This window comes from Anomaloglossus baeobatrachus, chromosome 8 (assembly GCF_048569485.1).
Source record: "Anomaloglossus baeobatrachus isolate aAnoBae1 chromosome 8, aAnoBae1.hap1, whole genome shotgun sequence".
Lineage (NCBI taxonomy): Eukaryota > Metazoa > Chordata > Amphibia > Anura > Aromobatidae > Anomaloglossus > Anomaloglossus baeobatrachus.
The window spans coordinates 240046387-240064588 of NC_134360.1; the positions used below are offsets into that span (position 1 = coordinate 240046387).

Sequence of the window (18202 nt, forward strand, 5' to 3'; positions counted from 1 at the left end):
TTGGATGAAATCATTAAACAATCCAAGGGAAAGGACTCATCCTTACCCCAGTCCAAACCAAACAGACCTCAACCACGGAAGGTACAATCGAGGTTTCGGTCCTTTCGGCCCGCGGGAAGGTCTCAGTTCTCCTCGTCCAAAAGGCCTCAAAAGGATCAGAGGAACTCCGATTCATGGCGGTCTAAGTCACGTCCTAAAAAGACCGCCGGAGGAACCGCTCCCAAGGCGGCCTCCTCATGACTTTCGGCCTCCTCACAACGCATCCTCGGTCGGTGGCAGGCTTTCCCGCTTTTGCGACGCCTGGCTGCCACAGGTAAAAGACCGATGGGTGAGAGACATTCTATCCCACGGTTACAGGATAGAGTTCAGCTCTCGTCCTCCGACTCGATTTTTCAGAACATCTCCGCCCCCCGAGAGAGCCGATGCTCTTCTTCAGGCGGTGTGCACTCTGAAGGCAGAAGGAGTGGTGATCCCTGTTCCTCTTCAGCAACAGGGTCACGGTTTTTACTCCAACTTGTTTGTGGTACCGAAAAAGGACGGATCCTTCCGTCCTGTTCTGGACCTAAAACTGCTCAACAAACACGTAAAAACCAGGCTGTTCCGGATGGAATCGCTCCGCTCCGTCATCGCCTCAATGTCCCAAGGAGACTTCCTGGCATCAATCGACATCAAAGATGCTTATCTCCACGTACCGATTGCACCAGAGCATCAGCGCTTCCTGCGTTTCGCCATAGGGGACGAACACCTTCAGTTCGTGGCACTGCCTTTCGGCCTGGCGACAGCCCCACGGGTCTTCACCAAGGTCATGGCAGCAGTGGTAGCAGTCCTACACTCTCAGGGACACTCGGTGATCCCTTACTTAGACGATCTGCTGGTCAAGGCACCCTCTCAAGTGGCATGCCAACACAGCCTGAACATTGCTTTGGAGACTCTCCAGAGTTTCGGGTGGATCATCAATTTTCCAAAGTCAAATCTGACACCGGCCCAATCACTGACATATCTTGGCATGGAGTTTCATACTCTATCAGCGATAGTGAAGCTTCCGCTGGACAAACAGCGTTCACTACAGACAGGGGTGCAATCTCTCCTTCAAGGCCAGTCACACCCCCTGAGGCGCCTCATGCACTTCCTCGGGAAGATGGTAGCAGCAATGGAGGCAGTTCCTTTTGCGCAGTTTCATCTGCGTCCACTTCAATGGGCCATTCTCCGCAAATGGGACATGAAGTCGACGTCCCTCGACAGGAACGTCTCCCTTTCACGGGCAGCCAAGGCTTCCCTTCAGTGGTGGCTTCTCCCCACTTCTCTGTCGAAGGGGAAATCCTTCCTTCCCCCATCATGGGCTGTGGTCACGACGGACGCGAGCCTGTCAGGGTGGGGAGCGTTCTTTCTCCACCACAGGGCTCAGGGAACCTGGACTCCGACAGAGTCCTCCCTTCAGATCAATGTTCTGGAGATAAGGGCAGTGTATCTTGCCCTAAAGTCGTTCCAGCCGTGGCTGGAAGGCAAGCAGATCCGAATTCAGTCGGACAACTCCACAGCGGTGGCATACATCAACCACCAAGGGGGAACACGCAGTCGGCAAGCCTTCCAGGAAGTCCGGCGGATTCTGATGTGGGTGGAAGCCACGGCCTCCACCATATCCGCAGTTCACATCCCGGGCGTAGAAAACTGGGAAGCAGACTTTCTCAGTCGCCAGGGCATGGACGCAGGGGAATGGTCCCTTCACCCGGACGTGTTTCAGGAGATCTGTTGCCGCTGGGGGATGCCGGACGTCGACCTAATGGCGTCCCGGCACAACAACAAGGTCCCAACATTCATGGCACGGTCTCAAGATCACAGAGCTCTGGCGGCAGACGCCTTAGTTCAGGATTGGTCGCAGTTTCAACTCCCTTATGTGTTTCCTCCTCTGGCACTGTTGCCCAGAGTGTTACGCAAGATCAGGTCCGACTGCCGCCGCGCCATCCTCGTCGCTCCAGACTGGCCGAGGAGGTCGTGGTACCCGGATCTGTGGCATCTCACGGTGGGCCAACCGTGGGCACTACCAGACCGACCAGACTTGCTGTCTCAAGGGCCGTTTTTCCATCTGAATTCTGCGGCCCTCAACCTGACTGTGTGGCCATTGAGTCCTGGATCCTAGCGTCTTCAGGGTTATCTCAAGAGGTCATTGCCACTATGAGACAGGCTAGGAAACCAACGTCCGCCAAGATCTACCACAGGACGTGGAGGATATTCCTATCTTGGTGCTCTGATCAGGGTTTTTCTCCCTGGCCATTTGCCTTGCCCACTTTTCTTTCCTTCCTTCAATCCGGATTGGAAAAAGGGTTGTCGCTCGGCTCTCTTAAGGGACAAGTCTCAGCGCTCTCTGTGTTTTTTCAGAAGCGCCTAGCCAGACTTCCACAGGTACGCACGTTCCTGCAGGGGGTTTGTCACATAGTCCCTCCTTACAAGCGGCCGTTAGAACCCTGGGATCTGAACAGGGTGCTGATGGCTCTTCAGAAACCACCTTTCGAGCCAATGAAGGATATTTCTCTCTCACGCCTTTCGCAGAAAGTGGTCTTCCTAGTAGCAGTCACATCACTTCGGAGAGTGTCTGAGCTAGCGGCGCTGTCATGCAAAGCCCCCTTCCTGGTGTTTCACCAGGACAAGGTGGTTCTGCGTCCGGTTCCGGAATTTCTCCCTAAGGTGGTATCCCCCTTTCATCTCAATCAGGATATCTCCTTACCCTCTTTTTGTCCTCATCCAGTTCACCAGTGTGAAAAGGATTTGCACTTGTTAGATCTGGTGAGAGCACTCAGACTCTACATTTCTCGTACGGCGCCCCTGCGCCGCTCGGATGCACTCTTTGTCCTTGTCGCTGGCCAGCGTAAAGGGTCACAAGCTTCCAAATCAACCCTGGCTCGGTGGATCAAGGAACCAATTCTCGAAGCTTACCGATCTTCTGGGCTTCCGGTTCCCTCAGGGCTGAAAGCCCATTCTACCAGAGCCGTGGGTGCGTCCTGGGCTTTGCGGCACCAGGCTACGGCTCAGCAGGTGTGTCAGGCGGCTACCTGGTCGAGCCTGCACACTTTCACGAAACACTATCAGGTGCATACCTATGCTTCGGCGGATGCCAGCCTAGGTAGGCAAGTCCTTCAGGCGGCGGTTGCCCACCTGTAGGAAAGGGCCGTTTTACGGTTCTATTACGAGGTATTATTTTACCCACCCAGGGACTGCTTTTGGACGTCCCAATTGTCTGGGTCTCCCAATGGAGCGACAAAGAAGAAGGGAATTTTGTTTACTTACCGTAAATTCCTTTTCTTCTAGCTCCAATTGGGAGACCCAGCACCCGCCCCTGTTCCCTTCGGGCTGTTGTTCTTTGTGTACACATGTTGTTCATGTTGAATGGTTTCAGTTCTCCGAAATTCCTTCGGATTGAATTTACTTTAAACCAATTTATAACTTTTCCTCCTTCTTGCTTTTGCACCAAAACTGAGGAGCCCGTGATGCACGGGGGGTGTATAGGCAGAAGGGGAGGGGCTTTACACTTTTAAGTGTAATACTTTGTGTGGCCTCCGGAGGCAGAAGCTATACACCCAATTGTCTGGGTCTCCCAATTGGAGCTAGAAGAAAAGGAATTTACGGTAAGTAAACAAAATTCCCTTCTTTCCGGATCGTCTTCTCTTGGTGCCCATCAGAGGTCTCAGCCCGCAGTGGATCCATGCAGCGAGGCACCTATGGCCGCTCGTCAGTCACTGTAACCTTCTCACGTATCCATCCTTCCAGGCGGAGATTGTGGGCATAGATGCGGACATCCAGCGGGAATTTGCCCGGCAGCGGGAGCACCTGGAGCGCAGCCTGAGCACATTACAGAAGAAGCTGGTGAAGGATACCGAGATCCATCGCGCTGATAACGTCCGGGTGATGCAGGTAGAGGCACCACAGAACCAGATCCCTGCAGCACACGCACGCGCTGCCCTGTTTGATGCAAGTTTAACCTTGCCCCTGAGGCTATGGGGATAGCATTGCTCTCACATCATGTGATCCTGGCCTCAGGGACACTTGACTTTCTGTAATATGTTACGATTTCTCGTTTCCTTCGATAACTACAATGTGACCTCCAGCAGCGGTGAAATATTGCAGCTGTACATGTGACCGCACCAGGCAGGATTCCACCTATAGCGTCTATCTTTTGTCTTGTGCAGGAAAATGTAACATTGATTAAGGAAATTAATGAGTTACGTCGTGAGCTGAAGATCAGTCGTACAAAGGTCCATGACCTGGAGGTGGCGCTTGGGGTAGAAAGGAAGAACCGCAGAAGTAGCCTGGCCGACTCCAAAGGTGAGAATCCTGCTGTACTTCTGTACCGGTGCACACAGCGCTGCGCAGGAGCCGCCACAATATCCACTGATAGTCCATGAGGTCACTGCGGGAGTAATGGCACAATGGACTGGCAGAGGTTTAGGCAGAAAAAAATGTGATCATAACCCTGCGCTGGTCTGTATTCCTGCAATACACCCCGGACTCTTCTGTAAGGGTTCAAAGGGCAAAAAAACCCAAAACATTCCTGCCACTGCTCAGTAACGCACTGCACAGCTGTCTGATTGTGCTGCGCTGTGGGAAATGTTAAGCCTGCTTTACACGTTGCAATTTCGCATATTCTATCGTATGCGATTTGCAATGTCCCCATCGTATGTGCAGCACGTTCAATTTGTTGAACGTGCCGCACAGACGATTAACCCCCGTCACACGTACTTACCTGTCCATACGACCTCGATGTGGGCGGCGAACGTCCACTTCCTGGAGTGGGAGGGACGTTTGGCGTCACATCGACGTCACGTGGCAGCCGGCCAATAGAAGCGGAGGGGCGGAGCTGAGCGGGACGTAAACATCCCGCCCACTTCCTTCCTTCCACATTGCCGGCGGGAGCCGCAGGAGGCAGGTGAGATCTGTTCATCGTTCCCGTGGTGTCACACACTGAGATGTGTGCTACCCCGGGTACGATGAACAATCTGATGTTCAATTCGTCAGGAATGAACGACGTGCATGCAATGAACGGTTTTTCGTTCAATCGCAATTGCACGTCGCTGTCACAAGCTATAACATACCTTACGATGCCGGATGTGCGTCACTTACGACGTGACCCCGCCAACACATCGTAAGATATCTTGTAGCGTGTAAAGCGGGCTTTAGACTATAGGGAAAACATACAACCATGCAGTGCAGTAGAGTGCAATGTATTGTAGCGCACTGCAAGTGTAGTGTTGGCAGGGTGGAGGATAATGTAGCTCAGTGCAATACGGTGCAGTAGGGTACAGTGTATTACAGAAGAGTGCAGCAGAATGCAGTATAGTGTGTTAGGGTGCAGTGTAGTGCACCAGAGTGGAGTAAAGTGTGGAAAGGTGCAGTATAGTGCAGCATAATCACAGTGCAGTATAGTGTGGTAGAGTGCAGTGTAGTGCTGTATAGTGCAGTAGGGTGCAGTGAAGTACAGCAGAGTGCAGTATAGTGTGGTAGGGTGCAGTGTAGTGCATTAGGGTGCAGTGTAGTACAGCACAGTGCAGTGTAGTGTGGTAGGATGCAGTAACGTGTGGTAGGGTGCAGTATAATGTGATAGGGTGTAGTGTAGTGCAGTATTGTGCAGCACAGCACAGTATAGTGTGGTAGGGTGCAGTGTAGTGCAGCACAGTCACAGTGCAGTATAGTGTGGTAGGGTGCAGTGTAGTGCAGCACACTGCAGTATAGTGCATTAGGGTGCAGTGTAGTACAGCACAGTGCAGTGTAGTGTGGTAGGATGCAGTAACGTGTGGTAGGGTGCAGTATAATGTGATAGGGTGTAGTGTAGTGCAGTATTGTGCAGCACAGCACAGTATAGTGTGGTAGGGTGCAGTGTAGTGCAGCACAGTCACAGTGCAGTATAGTGTGGTAGGGTGCAGTGTAGTGCAGCACACTGCAGTATAGTGCATTAGGGTGCAGTGTAGTACAGCACAGTGCAGTATAGTGTGGTAGGGTGCAGTGTAGTACAGCACAGTGCAGTGTAGTGTGGTAGGATGCAGTAACGTGTGGTAGGGTGCAGTATAATGTGGTAGGGTTCAGTGTAGTGCAGTATTGTGCAGCACAGCACAGTATAGTGTGGTAGGGTGCAGTGTAGTGCAGCACAGTCACAGTGCAGTATAGTGTGGTAGGGTGCAGTGTAGTGCAGCACAGTCACAGTGCAGTATTGTGTAGTAGGATGCAGTGTAGTGCAGCACAGTGCAGTGTAATGCAGATTCCAGTGCAGTGCCGTAAGGTGCAGAGTGTTTTTGGATCTCAGCCACAGTTGCTGTAACAATGTATTGCAGAATTACAAATGCAGCTTTGAATGTGATGTCAGTTTTATTCTTCAGGATGTGAATAGAGGATAGGACATGATGTAGGAACAGAACTGTGAATACCGCTCTGCATGTGACTGGATTAGGAGAACCTAAAGCGCAGTATCTGCCGCGTAGTCTGCTATCATATGGAGACATTAGACTTGCTGTGTTCTCTATACCAGGGTCTTTCACCAGCGATCAGCATTCCTCGGGGGTGCTGCGGCTAAACATCGAGGAAGAAACAGCGAGGATCATCGAACTGCAGAAACTGGAGATCAAACGCTTACATGATGTGCTCCAGTCCCAGGATGTGGCGGTGGGGATGAGGCCGCCCTCGGTGGGGAGGTTACCGTCACTCACCACCTGATCGCTCTGCACATGTTATCATAACCTAATAAACAATCAGCCTCCCATCATTCATGTGTCTGATACAATCTTCCATATAACCGCTGAAATACACCATACTATATATGTATTTATATAATGAGATGGCGCCATTTACATCGATAAGCTTCACACGTCTAAAAAAAATGTCCACCTACCTGCAGTTTCTAATGCCACCGTTTTGTGAAGTTGATTGCTACTACTATGGCTATAATAATGTTTTCCAACCTGTGACCCTGTTGAAAAACTACAATTCCCATCATGCCCTATTAGTCAAAGATGATATATCGTGATGCCTTACTTTATAATATAAAATGACACATGGCGTTAAGCACAGGAATTTTCCAGGACTATGCTCTGATTATATCGGCCTCATCTGTCATTTAGCGGAAATGTTGCACTGGATGTTACTTTGTAGCTGTGAGATTTTTTCCTGAGTGCATGTTTCTGTCAGCCCCTCACCCACAGACGGGACAGAGATACATTTTTACCTTCCATTAATCATTAGAAGGAGCCTCCAGAGCTGCGCTCCCTGCTGTTTTTAAGCTGAAATCACACAGGCAATTTTTGGTGCAGTTTTTTAAGCCAATGAGAAAAGTGGATCCAACAGGAAAAGTATCAATCCGTCCTTTACATTTCCTAGCACTTTTGAATCCACTTCTGGTTCTCTGCTCAAAAACACTTAACAGCAAAGCTGAATGTATGCCATCGAAACAGAACTGTGAATGCAGCTGTGTATGTGAATAGAGTATAGGACGTGGTGTAAAAGCAGAACTGTGATTGCAGCTCTAGATGTGAATAAAGTGTACAAGATAACGTAAAAGAAGAAGTGTAATTACAAAAAAGAAAAACTCTACAAAGCTGCGTTCATGATTCCGCACCATTTTCTTTTGTTTGCATTTTAAAAAAAAATTAAAAATAACAGTGTTTTTTAAATGCAATGTCAGATTTTTAAGTAATTTTTATTTGCGTTTTTGGTATTTTTTTTTACTTAGTGATAAAACTATGAGAATAACTGAAAAAAGTTTTTGTAATTTTTTGGGAGTTAGTGAAAAGAAAGTCACCTTCCCCCCAAAACACCACAAAAGACTTTTTTTTTCTATCCCATTGTAGTAATATCAGGCCACACAAAAAAACAACAACAACAACACTAGTGAAAATGACAATGAAAATGGCTAAAAAAAAAAAAACAAACCCCTGTAGTTTCCCTGTCTACCATTCATGTCATTTTGGGACATGGCTTTGTGCACCTCGTTCTCCTCCTGGGGTCGGACCCCCGAGGGATGAACGTATCATAGCTGCAGATTTCAGAGCAATAAATCCAAATATATGTTTTAAGACAAAAAAAAAAAAAAAAACAGTGTTCATGATTTTTATAAAACAATACAAACAGTAGTTGTGTAGCACCCCTGAAGCCATAAGCTACTTTGTAGCTCCTTATTATTATTATTATTTATTATTATAATAATAAATAATAATAATAAATAATAATAAGGAGCTACAAAGTACTGCATCCTGTGAAAGATGCAGAGCCTACCTCCAAGGACCCAGAAGACCAGTGCTGGTAACACCAAAACATATATATACGGTAATCCCTGTTTTTCCCTTCCCCAATGACTGGTGACAGGCTAGGGTTGGACCCAGTGGATGGTCACCTAGGGGTGGAGCCGATCCAGTCCACTAGACGACAGCCAGGGTGGAGGGGTCAGACAGTCAGTAAGTGGAAGTGTGAGGAGGCGGACAAAACCGTACTGACGGGGAGAGTGTAGCGGTGACCTGAGAGCCCAGGCGTGTGGTTGCCGGTGGAGAACGGCGGAGTACTCCTGGAACCATAGCACAGTGAGGGGACCATCCAGGACCTCACTGACCGTAAACTCTGGGGGCACCAGCAGTGACGGGAGAACCAGGGACCGGAACAGAACACCGACCCTGCAGGGTTCAAACTGCCCACCGTACGGACCAGAGACTGAAAGACTACCAGAAGGGGACCCCCAGACGCTCCAAGCCACGGGGACCCACCAACTAGAGACAGGTGCAGGGGAAAGAAGCCACCAGGTCACCACTACGACACTGGGACTAAGGAGACCAGTGGTGAGGACCAGCCTCCAGCAACAACAACCCTGTGAGTTAAGAAACCAGTTACACTGCAATCCCTTGTGTGGCCTACCTTCTTTCCACGCCCAACTCCATCACCTACCCCCCCGGGGCCTGGCCCTACTGTCGCAGGCGGGGAGGACGCCGCTGCACTGTGCTCGCTAACACTCGGGTCCGGCGCTGCTGCGACGGCTGCTCGGTGGCTCGAGCGGTGGGCCGGATCCGGGGAGTCGAGCGGCGCTCCTCGCCCGTGAGTGAAAGGGGGTAGTTTGGTTTGGGGATTTGGTCCGTGACACCATCCACGGGTTGTGGGGAGGTTGGGCACCACCACTGCTGATGACGGGGATCCCGGGAGCGATGGTAGGGAGCAGCTGGGATGTTGTTTTCACCCTCCGTGGGTAGGGGGTTGGTGGTCCCGGGGCCCAGTGAGGTGACGGGGAGGCAGGGTTGGCAAGGTGCAGGGTCGCCTGGACTGCGCAGCGCGGTGCCGGATGGCACGGTTGTACTCACTCAGCCACAAATGTACGCAAAGTCTCTGGTAAACCAAACGGCTGGATGGACGGGTCCCGCAGCCGGCCGCTGTGGCTTCTCCCGGACTGTTGGTTGTGGCTGCCTTTCCCTGCACCTTTTTGTATGTTCGGTCCCGATGGATTCCCACCGGTAACCCGCTCCCCAGCGTGTATATGTGCCGGAGGAGCCCTTTTGCCCGCAGGCTCTGGCCCTTGGAACTCTAGCTGTGGCGGTAGCTGTATTTCCTTTTGCTGGTCGCACGGTTGCCTTCAATCGGGTCTTGGCTGTTAGGAAACCCCTGGGGTTCTGGTCACTGACGGATTTGACCTCTAATGGCGACTCCAAGCCTGGTCGGGGTCCGTAGGCCCTGCCTGTGTGTGCTGGCTTCACTTCGCTCCCCGGTTCGGTACCGGCAGGCCACCGCCCGTCCCCGGTCCTACGGTTCCGCGTTGATATGCCTCTCCTGCAGACGGCCACCACCGTCTGCCAACCTTGCTCCTGGTGCCCGGGCCACACACCCGGACACGGTCAGTTTACTCCTCACTTCTCCTCTCTTTTGCACTTCCCTAACTGATCTGACTTCCTTTCCCGCCTCCAGGACTGTGAACTCCTGTGGGTGGGGCCAACCGCCTGGCTCCACCCCACCTGGTGTGGACATCAGCCCCTAGAGGGAGGCAACAAGGATTTTGTGTCTGGCTGATGTGCCTGTCTCAGGGTGGGTGTGTGTGTTGTAGTACCTGTGACGACCTAGCTAGTCCAGGGCGCCACACTACTTGCAGAGGGCCTAACATCCAGGCTGCCATTAACACCAGCCCCACAGACTGTCCAGCGGCGGCTCCATCTACATAGCCGCGACCCGCAAGTGGCGTCACGACAAAAACTTTATTATTATTCCCCTGTACATAACCCCTTTCAAGCGACCCCCAGGGTCACGGAACTGGGCAATGGCCACCCAGTTAACTGTCCCAGTAAATATACGGCCCGGGACAGAGTACCCCAAACCCTGGGGTGAGTCAGTAGTGTTGTGTCAATTTATATTTTTTTCGTGGGTTTTGGGGGTTTTTTTGAGACCTTTATGTGTTTTTTTAATGCAGCATGTTATGGATGAAGCTTTTTTCTCATGTTTTTTATAGCTTTTTTATCAAAATAATAATAGCAAAAATGCCACATATAATACCGCTTATAGAAAATGAATTTTATAGTGGGGGATTTTTGTAAGCTAAAAAAAAAAAAAGCCTGCAAATCAAATTCTGTATGAAGCAGGTCTGATAGATACAGTATCTCAGCTAAACGTATGTCATGTATAGATGAGATTTCTTCTCTTGTACGGCTCTGGTACTGCATGCGGTTTATCTCTAAGGCTATGTGCCCACGGGAGCTTGTTTGTGCGGATTTTGCCGCGGAAAACCTGCGGATTTTTCTGGATTTTCTAGATGAATTTGCAGGTTTTAGCAAGTACAGTCACTCCCCATGTTATCCTATGGAACATGGGGAGTGCTGTGTCCACGCTGCAGAAAGTGCAGCTGCCGACCATGCTGCGGATGTCCGTATCCGCACGTATAATTGCATGTAAATTATTCATGCGGAATTACCTGCGGATGTCCCGGCCCTCCGCTATGGAGATAGAGGCCGGGACGTCCGCAGGTAATTCGCATGAATGTCCACATGTTTCCCGCAGCTATTCCGCTGTAATCTCGCAGCTAAAAATAGCTGCGGACGCCGGCGGGCAGCTGCGGGAAACATGCGCTCGTACCTGCGCATACATCCGCAGGTACGAGCGCCCGTGGGCACATAGCCTAATTGTCACTTTCTCCTGTACTTTACATATAGAGGAGCGGACACAGACAGAAAAGACCCCTGTGCAGCCCAAAATATCATAATGCACAATTCCTCCTTCTTTGGAGGTAGTGGGGCCCCTTACCTCTTGGGCCCCTGTGCGGCTGCACCAGTGATATGTCCGCCCCTTTGCTGAGATGATATTATTTTGCACAATCCCACCTGCTTTGGATGTGGTGGTGGCCCCTCAGTCTGAAGGAGCCATTCTGAGTATTAGGCTATGCGCCCACGGAACAATGCACCCGCAGGTTTGTCCGCAGCAGCTTCTCGGAATCCGCAGCTATCCATTGCTGCGGGTTCCGGGCATTTTTGTTGCGGTAAACCTGCGGACATTCATGCGACTTACCTGCGGATGTCCCGGCCTCTATCTCCATGGTGGAAGGGCGGGAATTCCACAGATATTTCCGCATGAATAATTGACATGCAGTTACATATGGCTGCGGGACATCCGCAGCATATTCCACTGCCGCACATACCGCAGCATTGATACAGCACTCCCCAAATCTCTTAGGGTAACATGGGGAGTGTCTGTCCTTGCTTAAACCTGCGGATTTATCTGGAAAATCCAGATAAATACGCGGGTTTTCCGCTGCAAAATCCACGGGTACATTGTCCCGTGGGTTCATAGCCTTAGGGTACGCTCACACAAGCGTATGAATCGGACGAGTGCAATGTGAGAAAATCTCTCATTGCACTCGGACCAGTGTTAGTCAATGAGGCAGAGCAGTTGGTCAGCTTTTTTCTCATCCAGATACTGGATTTGTCTTGCCAATAGAAGTCAATGGGTGCGAGAAAAAAACGGACGGCACAGACCATCCTAGTGACATCCATTATTAAGGATATAATCCTATCATGTAGCAGAGAACACTGTAAATGGTTCTGTAAATTACTGTAAAGGACTAATAGCAGCTGAGAAAAAAACAGATTGCACACGGATGACAAGTGATGAAAACTCGTCCTCTCCTGGATGAGAATGGGACTGTTTTTCATACATTCGTGTCATTCCAGCCTTACTCCCATCATAGGCTTTATTAATGGCCTTTCTCCATTCATTGGTTTTGATTGTTGTGTTGGGGAAACATCGAGCGCGTGTCATTGTGATAATAATCCTACAATGTTTTTTACAATAATATGATGCTGTGTAGAACTTGGCTCAAACAACCATTAATGTAAATCACCATTCATAGTAAGGGGCACATTTTAAGAATAATGGATCGTCAGCAGCAGTGTATTGATCAGTTCTAGATTAATTAGATTTGGGGGTTTTTAACTAAAAACTGGAAAATAAGTAGTAAAGACGCATTCACTGACCTCTCTGAAACGTCTCTTGGATGTTCACAGGTCGCAGAGGCGGCTGATGATGATTTCATTACTGCCTGTTATTTAGGCAAATGGAAGTGAGACTGTAATACTCAATGCACTGTATGTGCGCAGCGATGCCGGCGGACAATGTGGTATTGTGTCACCGCCGGCACCACGAACAATGCCCGGTTTGTAGAGCAGGTGCCAGGAGTCCCCGGTAGAGAAAACGTCACTGGAGCGTTATCAGCCTCTTGTTCTTTATACTGAGATGGGGAGCCTATTACATGGAGAACCAATGTGACAGACCTAGTGTACCCCCATAAAGAGCAACTTATAATGTGGCCCCCGTACATTTCCAATCCTACAGTGTCCTGCAATCCATAGTATGCCACCAAACAGTGCCAGTCAGTGTGTGCCCCCATACAGTGATAGCACTAGTGTGTATTCATACAGTGCAACTCATAGTGTGACAGTGACAGTCACTCTACCATACCATGTCATTCATATTGGGCTCCATACAGTGCCACGTCTACACAACTCGCAGTGTGCCCCCATACAGTGCCATAGCGTGCCCCAATAGAGTGCCATAGTGTGACCTAATACAGTGCCATAGTGTGCCCCCATACAGAGCCATAGTGTGCCCCCATACAGAGCCATTGTATACCCCCATACAGAGCCATAGTGTGCCCCCATACAGTGCCATAGTGTGCCCCCATACAGAGCCATAGTGTGCCCCCATACAGAGCCATTGTATACCCCCATACAGAGCCATAGTGTGCCCCCATACAGTGCCATAGTGTGCCCCCATACAGAGCCATAGTGTGCCCCCATACAGAGCCATAGTGTGCCCCCATACAGTGCCATAGTGTGCCCCCATATAGAGCCATAGTGTGCCCCATACAGTGCCATAGTGTGCCCCAATACAGTGCCACAGTGTGCCCCCATACAGTGCCATAGTGTGCCCCCATACAGTGCCATAGTGTGCCCCCATACAGTGCCACAGTGTGCCCCCATACAGTGCAACATTGTGTCCCCATACAGTGCCACAGTGTGCCCCCATACAGTGCCACAGTGTGCCCCCATACAGTGCCACAGTGTGCCCCCATACAGTGCCAGTGTGCCCCCATACAGTGCTATAGTGTGCCCCCATACAGTGCCATAGTGTGCCCCCATACAGAGCCATAGTGTGCCCCCATACAGTGCCATAGTGTGCCCCCATATAGAGCCATAGTGTGCCCCATACAGTGCCACAGTGTGCCCCAATACAGTGCCAGTGTGCCCCCATACAGTGCCATAGTGTGCCCCCATACAGTGCCATAGTGTGCCCCCATACAGTGCCATAGTGTGCCCCCATACAGTGCCATAGTGTGCCCCCATACAGTGCCACAGTGTGCCCCCATACAGTGCCACAGTGTGTCCCCATACAGTGCCACAGTGTGCCCCCATACAGTGCCAGTGTGCCCCCATACAGTGCCACAGTGTGCCCCCATACAGTGCTATAGTGTGCCCCCATACAGTGCTATAGTGTGCCCCCATACAGTGCCACAGCGTGCCCCCATACAGTGCCATAGTGTGCCCCCATACAGTGCCACAGTGTGCCCCCATACAGTGCCACAGTGTGCCCCCATACAGTGCTATAGTGTGCCCCCATACAGTGCCATAGGGTGCCCCCATACAGTGCCCGCTGTATTGTGGTCCACCCCCGCAATCTTACTAATCACTGCCATAATTCTCCTCCAGAAATGTTCATCCTGAGCATCCTGGTTTGTAAATAGAATACCAAACATACAGTGAAAACTGACACAGAAAGGTGTGGAGCCAGGGTTAAAAGAGCGGAGGAAATAAGTCCAGAAAATGTAAGATTAGTTTAGAGCTGACACTGCTTACGTCCAGGTTGGATTTCGATTTCTTCTGCAGAATTTCCACACACAGGGGCAGATTATAATGAGAAACATTTGCTGCAGATTTGATGCATAATTCACCCTTTACATCACAAAAGATGAGAATATCCGAAACATAAATTTCAGCCGTCTATTTATACTATTATATCTCATGAAGGGCAGACACGCGACTCATGACCCGGGTCATATTATAGGTTCTGCAGGACTGGGTCACATTATACAAGGTATTACGCTCAGTGTTACCTCGTTATCCAGGATCAGCTTTGTCTATCAGACCTGCTCATTTACATTTCACAAGCATTCGTCACCTTAATTATGTGTAATTACCACCCTGTATACTGTACTATTCTGCCCTCTGCCCTTGTGTGCAATTACAGTGACCAACAACTACAACTCCCAGCATGCCCAGACATTATAGTTCCTGACATCCTGGCTGAACCGTGCTCCATAGTTGTCATCACGCTGCATTTCTTCTGGCTTTATGAGGTATATAAAGTACCACAACTTTTCTATATTCAATGGCCCCAATTCATCAGGGTAGTCGTTGTTTGTGCAAATCAGGAGCATCGGATAAGTGGAGTGCACCTCGCCACAAATCCTACTCCAGTCCCTGCTCAGATTTGTGGCATAGCGAACGCTGTCACCCCACAAACGGCGTTTACCACATGGTATGATTTGGGGTGAGGCACACACGGAGGCGCACACCACTTGTCCAACACTCCTGATTCATTAAGAGACCGGTGCCTCTTATTAAATCAGGAGCACCTGACTCCAGCACATCCCCTCATCAGGATCGGTGTGAACAACTCCAGTCTTGATGAATCGGGGCCTTTGTGTTTCAGATCCTCATCATTCTTCAGAATTTTGGTTGCTGTTGTTGATAGAAACATTCTTGTTTACATCTAAAGGCAAAAACAACCTGTCCATAACTAGGGGCTGAGAGTTTGTTCCAATTGTATCCAGTCTAGACAATCCTCTGTGAGCTAAACACATTTATTTGTACAAATCTCTCCTGTCCTGACAGTGTGTTACATTGTATCATGGTGTCCAGACGCCAGGCTGTTTATCTCACAGAGGATATACATAGACTGGATACAATTGTAACAACTGTGTAAGTTTTAAGCTCCCCATACATATTAGACTAATGTCGGCTGAACCCTCCAATATCGACAGGTTCGGCTGACAGTCTAATGTGGGGATGCTGGCCAATCTGAAGGACGGGACAGAGGTCGATCATGTTTAAGACACAGTCAATGTGTCAGCCAGCCGCTTTCTCCTAGTATCACGCACATGACTAGTAGGGTTTACCCAGTACCAGGTTAATCCCCAGGAGATGTAACAACACACAGGGAACTTAGGGGTCAATGTACAATGGAGGTCCCTGCCACTAGGGTGAGGGGTGAAGGGCCACCTCCTGAACTCACCTTAAGCTGATTCCAGAGCTCCCTCCCGTCCTTTTACAAGTTCTTGCAACTTGTCGCCCAGGTCCTTAGGTCCTTAGCTAGCCTTACACTTACCCTGGCTAGTGAGCAGGCCAACAAGATTACTAGTCTCGCCAGTACAATATAGAAACATGAGGGTAGGAAAACAGACAGAGGAAATAGACATGCAAAGGAAAACAATCCAGGTGGCTTCAGTGGAGCAAACACCACAAATAGCCGCACCTGAGCTTGGAAGCTGCAGCCAGGCAGGGAAGGGTGCTTAACCTTTACAGCACCCCAAGCAAGGAGATGTTATCAAATAACAGTAGTGAACCTGCCAGCAGCAAGGCGCTGTGACCTTCTGATAACAGATTCACTCGTGGTCTCCCCCCGAGCGAGATACATGCATGACATCTAGACAACACAGGCCAAGCAAGCTCTCCAGTGTCTGGGAGAGCCAGCTGAGATGGCCAAAGCATCGTTCATTCATCTGTCATCTAATGTTTAAGGCTGGCTTAAAAGGGGTTTTCTCCACTAACAAAGTTCATTTTAATCAATAGATCTTGGAACAATAATAATTTCCACAATTGGATGTGTTTAAAAAAAAAGTTCCCGTGCCAAGATAAATCTGATACAGTGGGTACGGAAAGTATTCAGACCCCTTTACACTTTTCACTCTTTGTTTCATTGCAGCCATTTGGTAAATTCAAAAAAGTTCATTTTTTTCTCATTAATGTGCACTCTGCCCCCATCCCCCAAATTGGCAGAAAAAAAAACAGAAATGTAGACATATTTTGCAAATTTATTAAACAAGAAAAACTGAAATATCACATGGTCATAAGTATTCAGTCTCTTTGCTCAGACACTCATATATAAGTCACATGCTGTCCATTTCCTTGTGATCCTCCTTGAGATGGTTCTACTCCTTCATTGGAGTCCATCCGTGTTTAATGAAACTGATAGGACTTGATTTGGAAAGGCGCACACCTGTCTATAGAAGACCTCACAGCTCACAGTGCATGTCATACCAAATGAGAATCATGAGGTTAAAAGGAACTGCCCAAGGAGCTCAGAGACAAAATTGTGGCAAGGCCAACATTACAAAAGAATTTCTGCAGTACTGAAGGTTCTTAAGAGCACAGTGGCCTCCATAATCCTTAAATGGAAGAAGTTTGGCATCACCAGAACTCTTCCTAGACCTGGCCGTCCAGCCCAACTGAGCAATCGTGGGAGAAGACCCTTGGTGAAAGAGGTAAAGAAGAACCCCAAGATCATTGTGCCTGAGCACCAGAGATGCAGTAGGGAGATGGGAGAAAGTTCCACAAAGTCAACTATAACTGCAGCCTCCATCAGTCGGGCCTTTATGGCAGAGTGGACCAACAGACGCCTCTCCTCAGTGCAAGACATATGAAAGCCGCATAGAGTTTGCAAAAGAACACATGAAGGACTGCCAGACTATGAGAAATAAGATTCTCTGGTCTGATGAGACAAAGATAGAACTTTTTGGTGATAATTCTAAGTGGTATGTGTGGAGAAAATCAGGCACTGCTCATCACCTGCCCAATACAATCCCCACAGTGAAACATGGTGGTGGCAGCATCATGATATGGGGGTGTTTTTCAGCTGCAGGGACAGGACGACTGGTTGAAATTGAAAGAAAGATGAATGTGGCCAAGTACAGAGATATCCTGGAACAAAAACCTCCAGAGAGCTCTGGACCTCAGACTTGGCCGAAGATTCACCTTCCAACAAGACAATGACCCTAAGCACACAGCTAAAATAACAAAGAAGTGGCTTCAGAACAACTCTGTGACCATTCTTGACTGGCCCAGCCAGAGCCCTGACCTAAACCCAATTGAGCATCTCTGGAGAGACCTGAAAATGGCGTCCACCAACATTCACCATCCAACCTGACGGAACTGGAGAGGATCTGCAAGGAAGAATGGCCGAGGATCCCCAAATCTAAGTGTGAAAAACTTGTTGCATCATTCCCAAGAAGACTCATGACTGTACTAGCTCAAAAGGAGGGTGCTTCTATGCAATACTGAGCAAAGGGGCTGAATACTTATGATCATGTGATATTTCAGTTTTTCTTGTTTAATAAATTTGCAAACATATCTACATTTCTGGGGTTTTTTTCTGTCAAGATGGGGGATGGGGTGCAGAGTGTACATTAATGAGAAAAAAAAATAACTTTTTTGAATTTATCAAATGGCTGCAATGAAACAAAGAGTGAAAAATTTAAAGGAGTCTGAATACTTTCCGTACCAACTGTATATGTGCCCCTGCTATGTACTGTGTAATGGTCATGTCTGACCGTGCAGGGACATGGTCTGATCATACCACATCTCCTGGGCAGGGGAGGAGGTAAAAAAGTATACAGATAGCACAGCACGGGATAGCAAATTACTTTTTGTTTGAAATA

At 49.2% G+C, this 18202-nt stretch overlaps 2 protein-coding genes across 2 annotated transcripts in view; one reads left to right on the plus strand and one right to left on the minus strand.

Moving 5' to 3' along the window:
• Positions 1 to 7575, plus strand: part of CFAP57 (cilia and flagella associated protein 57) — a 48042-nt gene extending 40467 nt beyond the window's left edge. The window contains exons 21-23 of the mRNA XM_075320433.1: positions 3763 to 3906; positions 4182 to 4317; positions 6512 to 7575. Coding sequence (XP_075176548.1) covers positions 3763 to 3906; positions 4182 to 4317; positions 6512 to 6696 — 465 coding nt within the window. The 3' untranslated portion in view covers positions 6697 to 7575. The remainder of the gene's footprint in view (positions 1 to 3762; positions 3907 to 4181; positions 4318 to 6511) is intronic.
• Positions 1 to 12530, minus strand: part of EBNA1BP2 (EBNA1 binding protein 2) — a 68297-nt gene extending 55767 nt beyond the window's left edge. The window contains exon 1 of the mRNA XM_075320434.1: positions 12465 to 12530. Within this exon, the coding sequence (XP_075176549.1) occupies positions 12465 to 12523 (59 nt within the window). The 5' untranslated portion in view covers positions 12524 to 12530. The remainder of the gene's footprint in view (positions 1 to 12464) is intronic.
• Positions 12531 to 18202: the final 5672 nt, after the last annotated feature.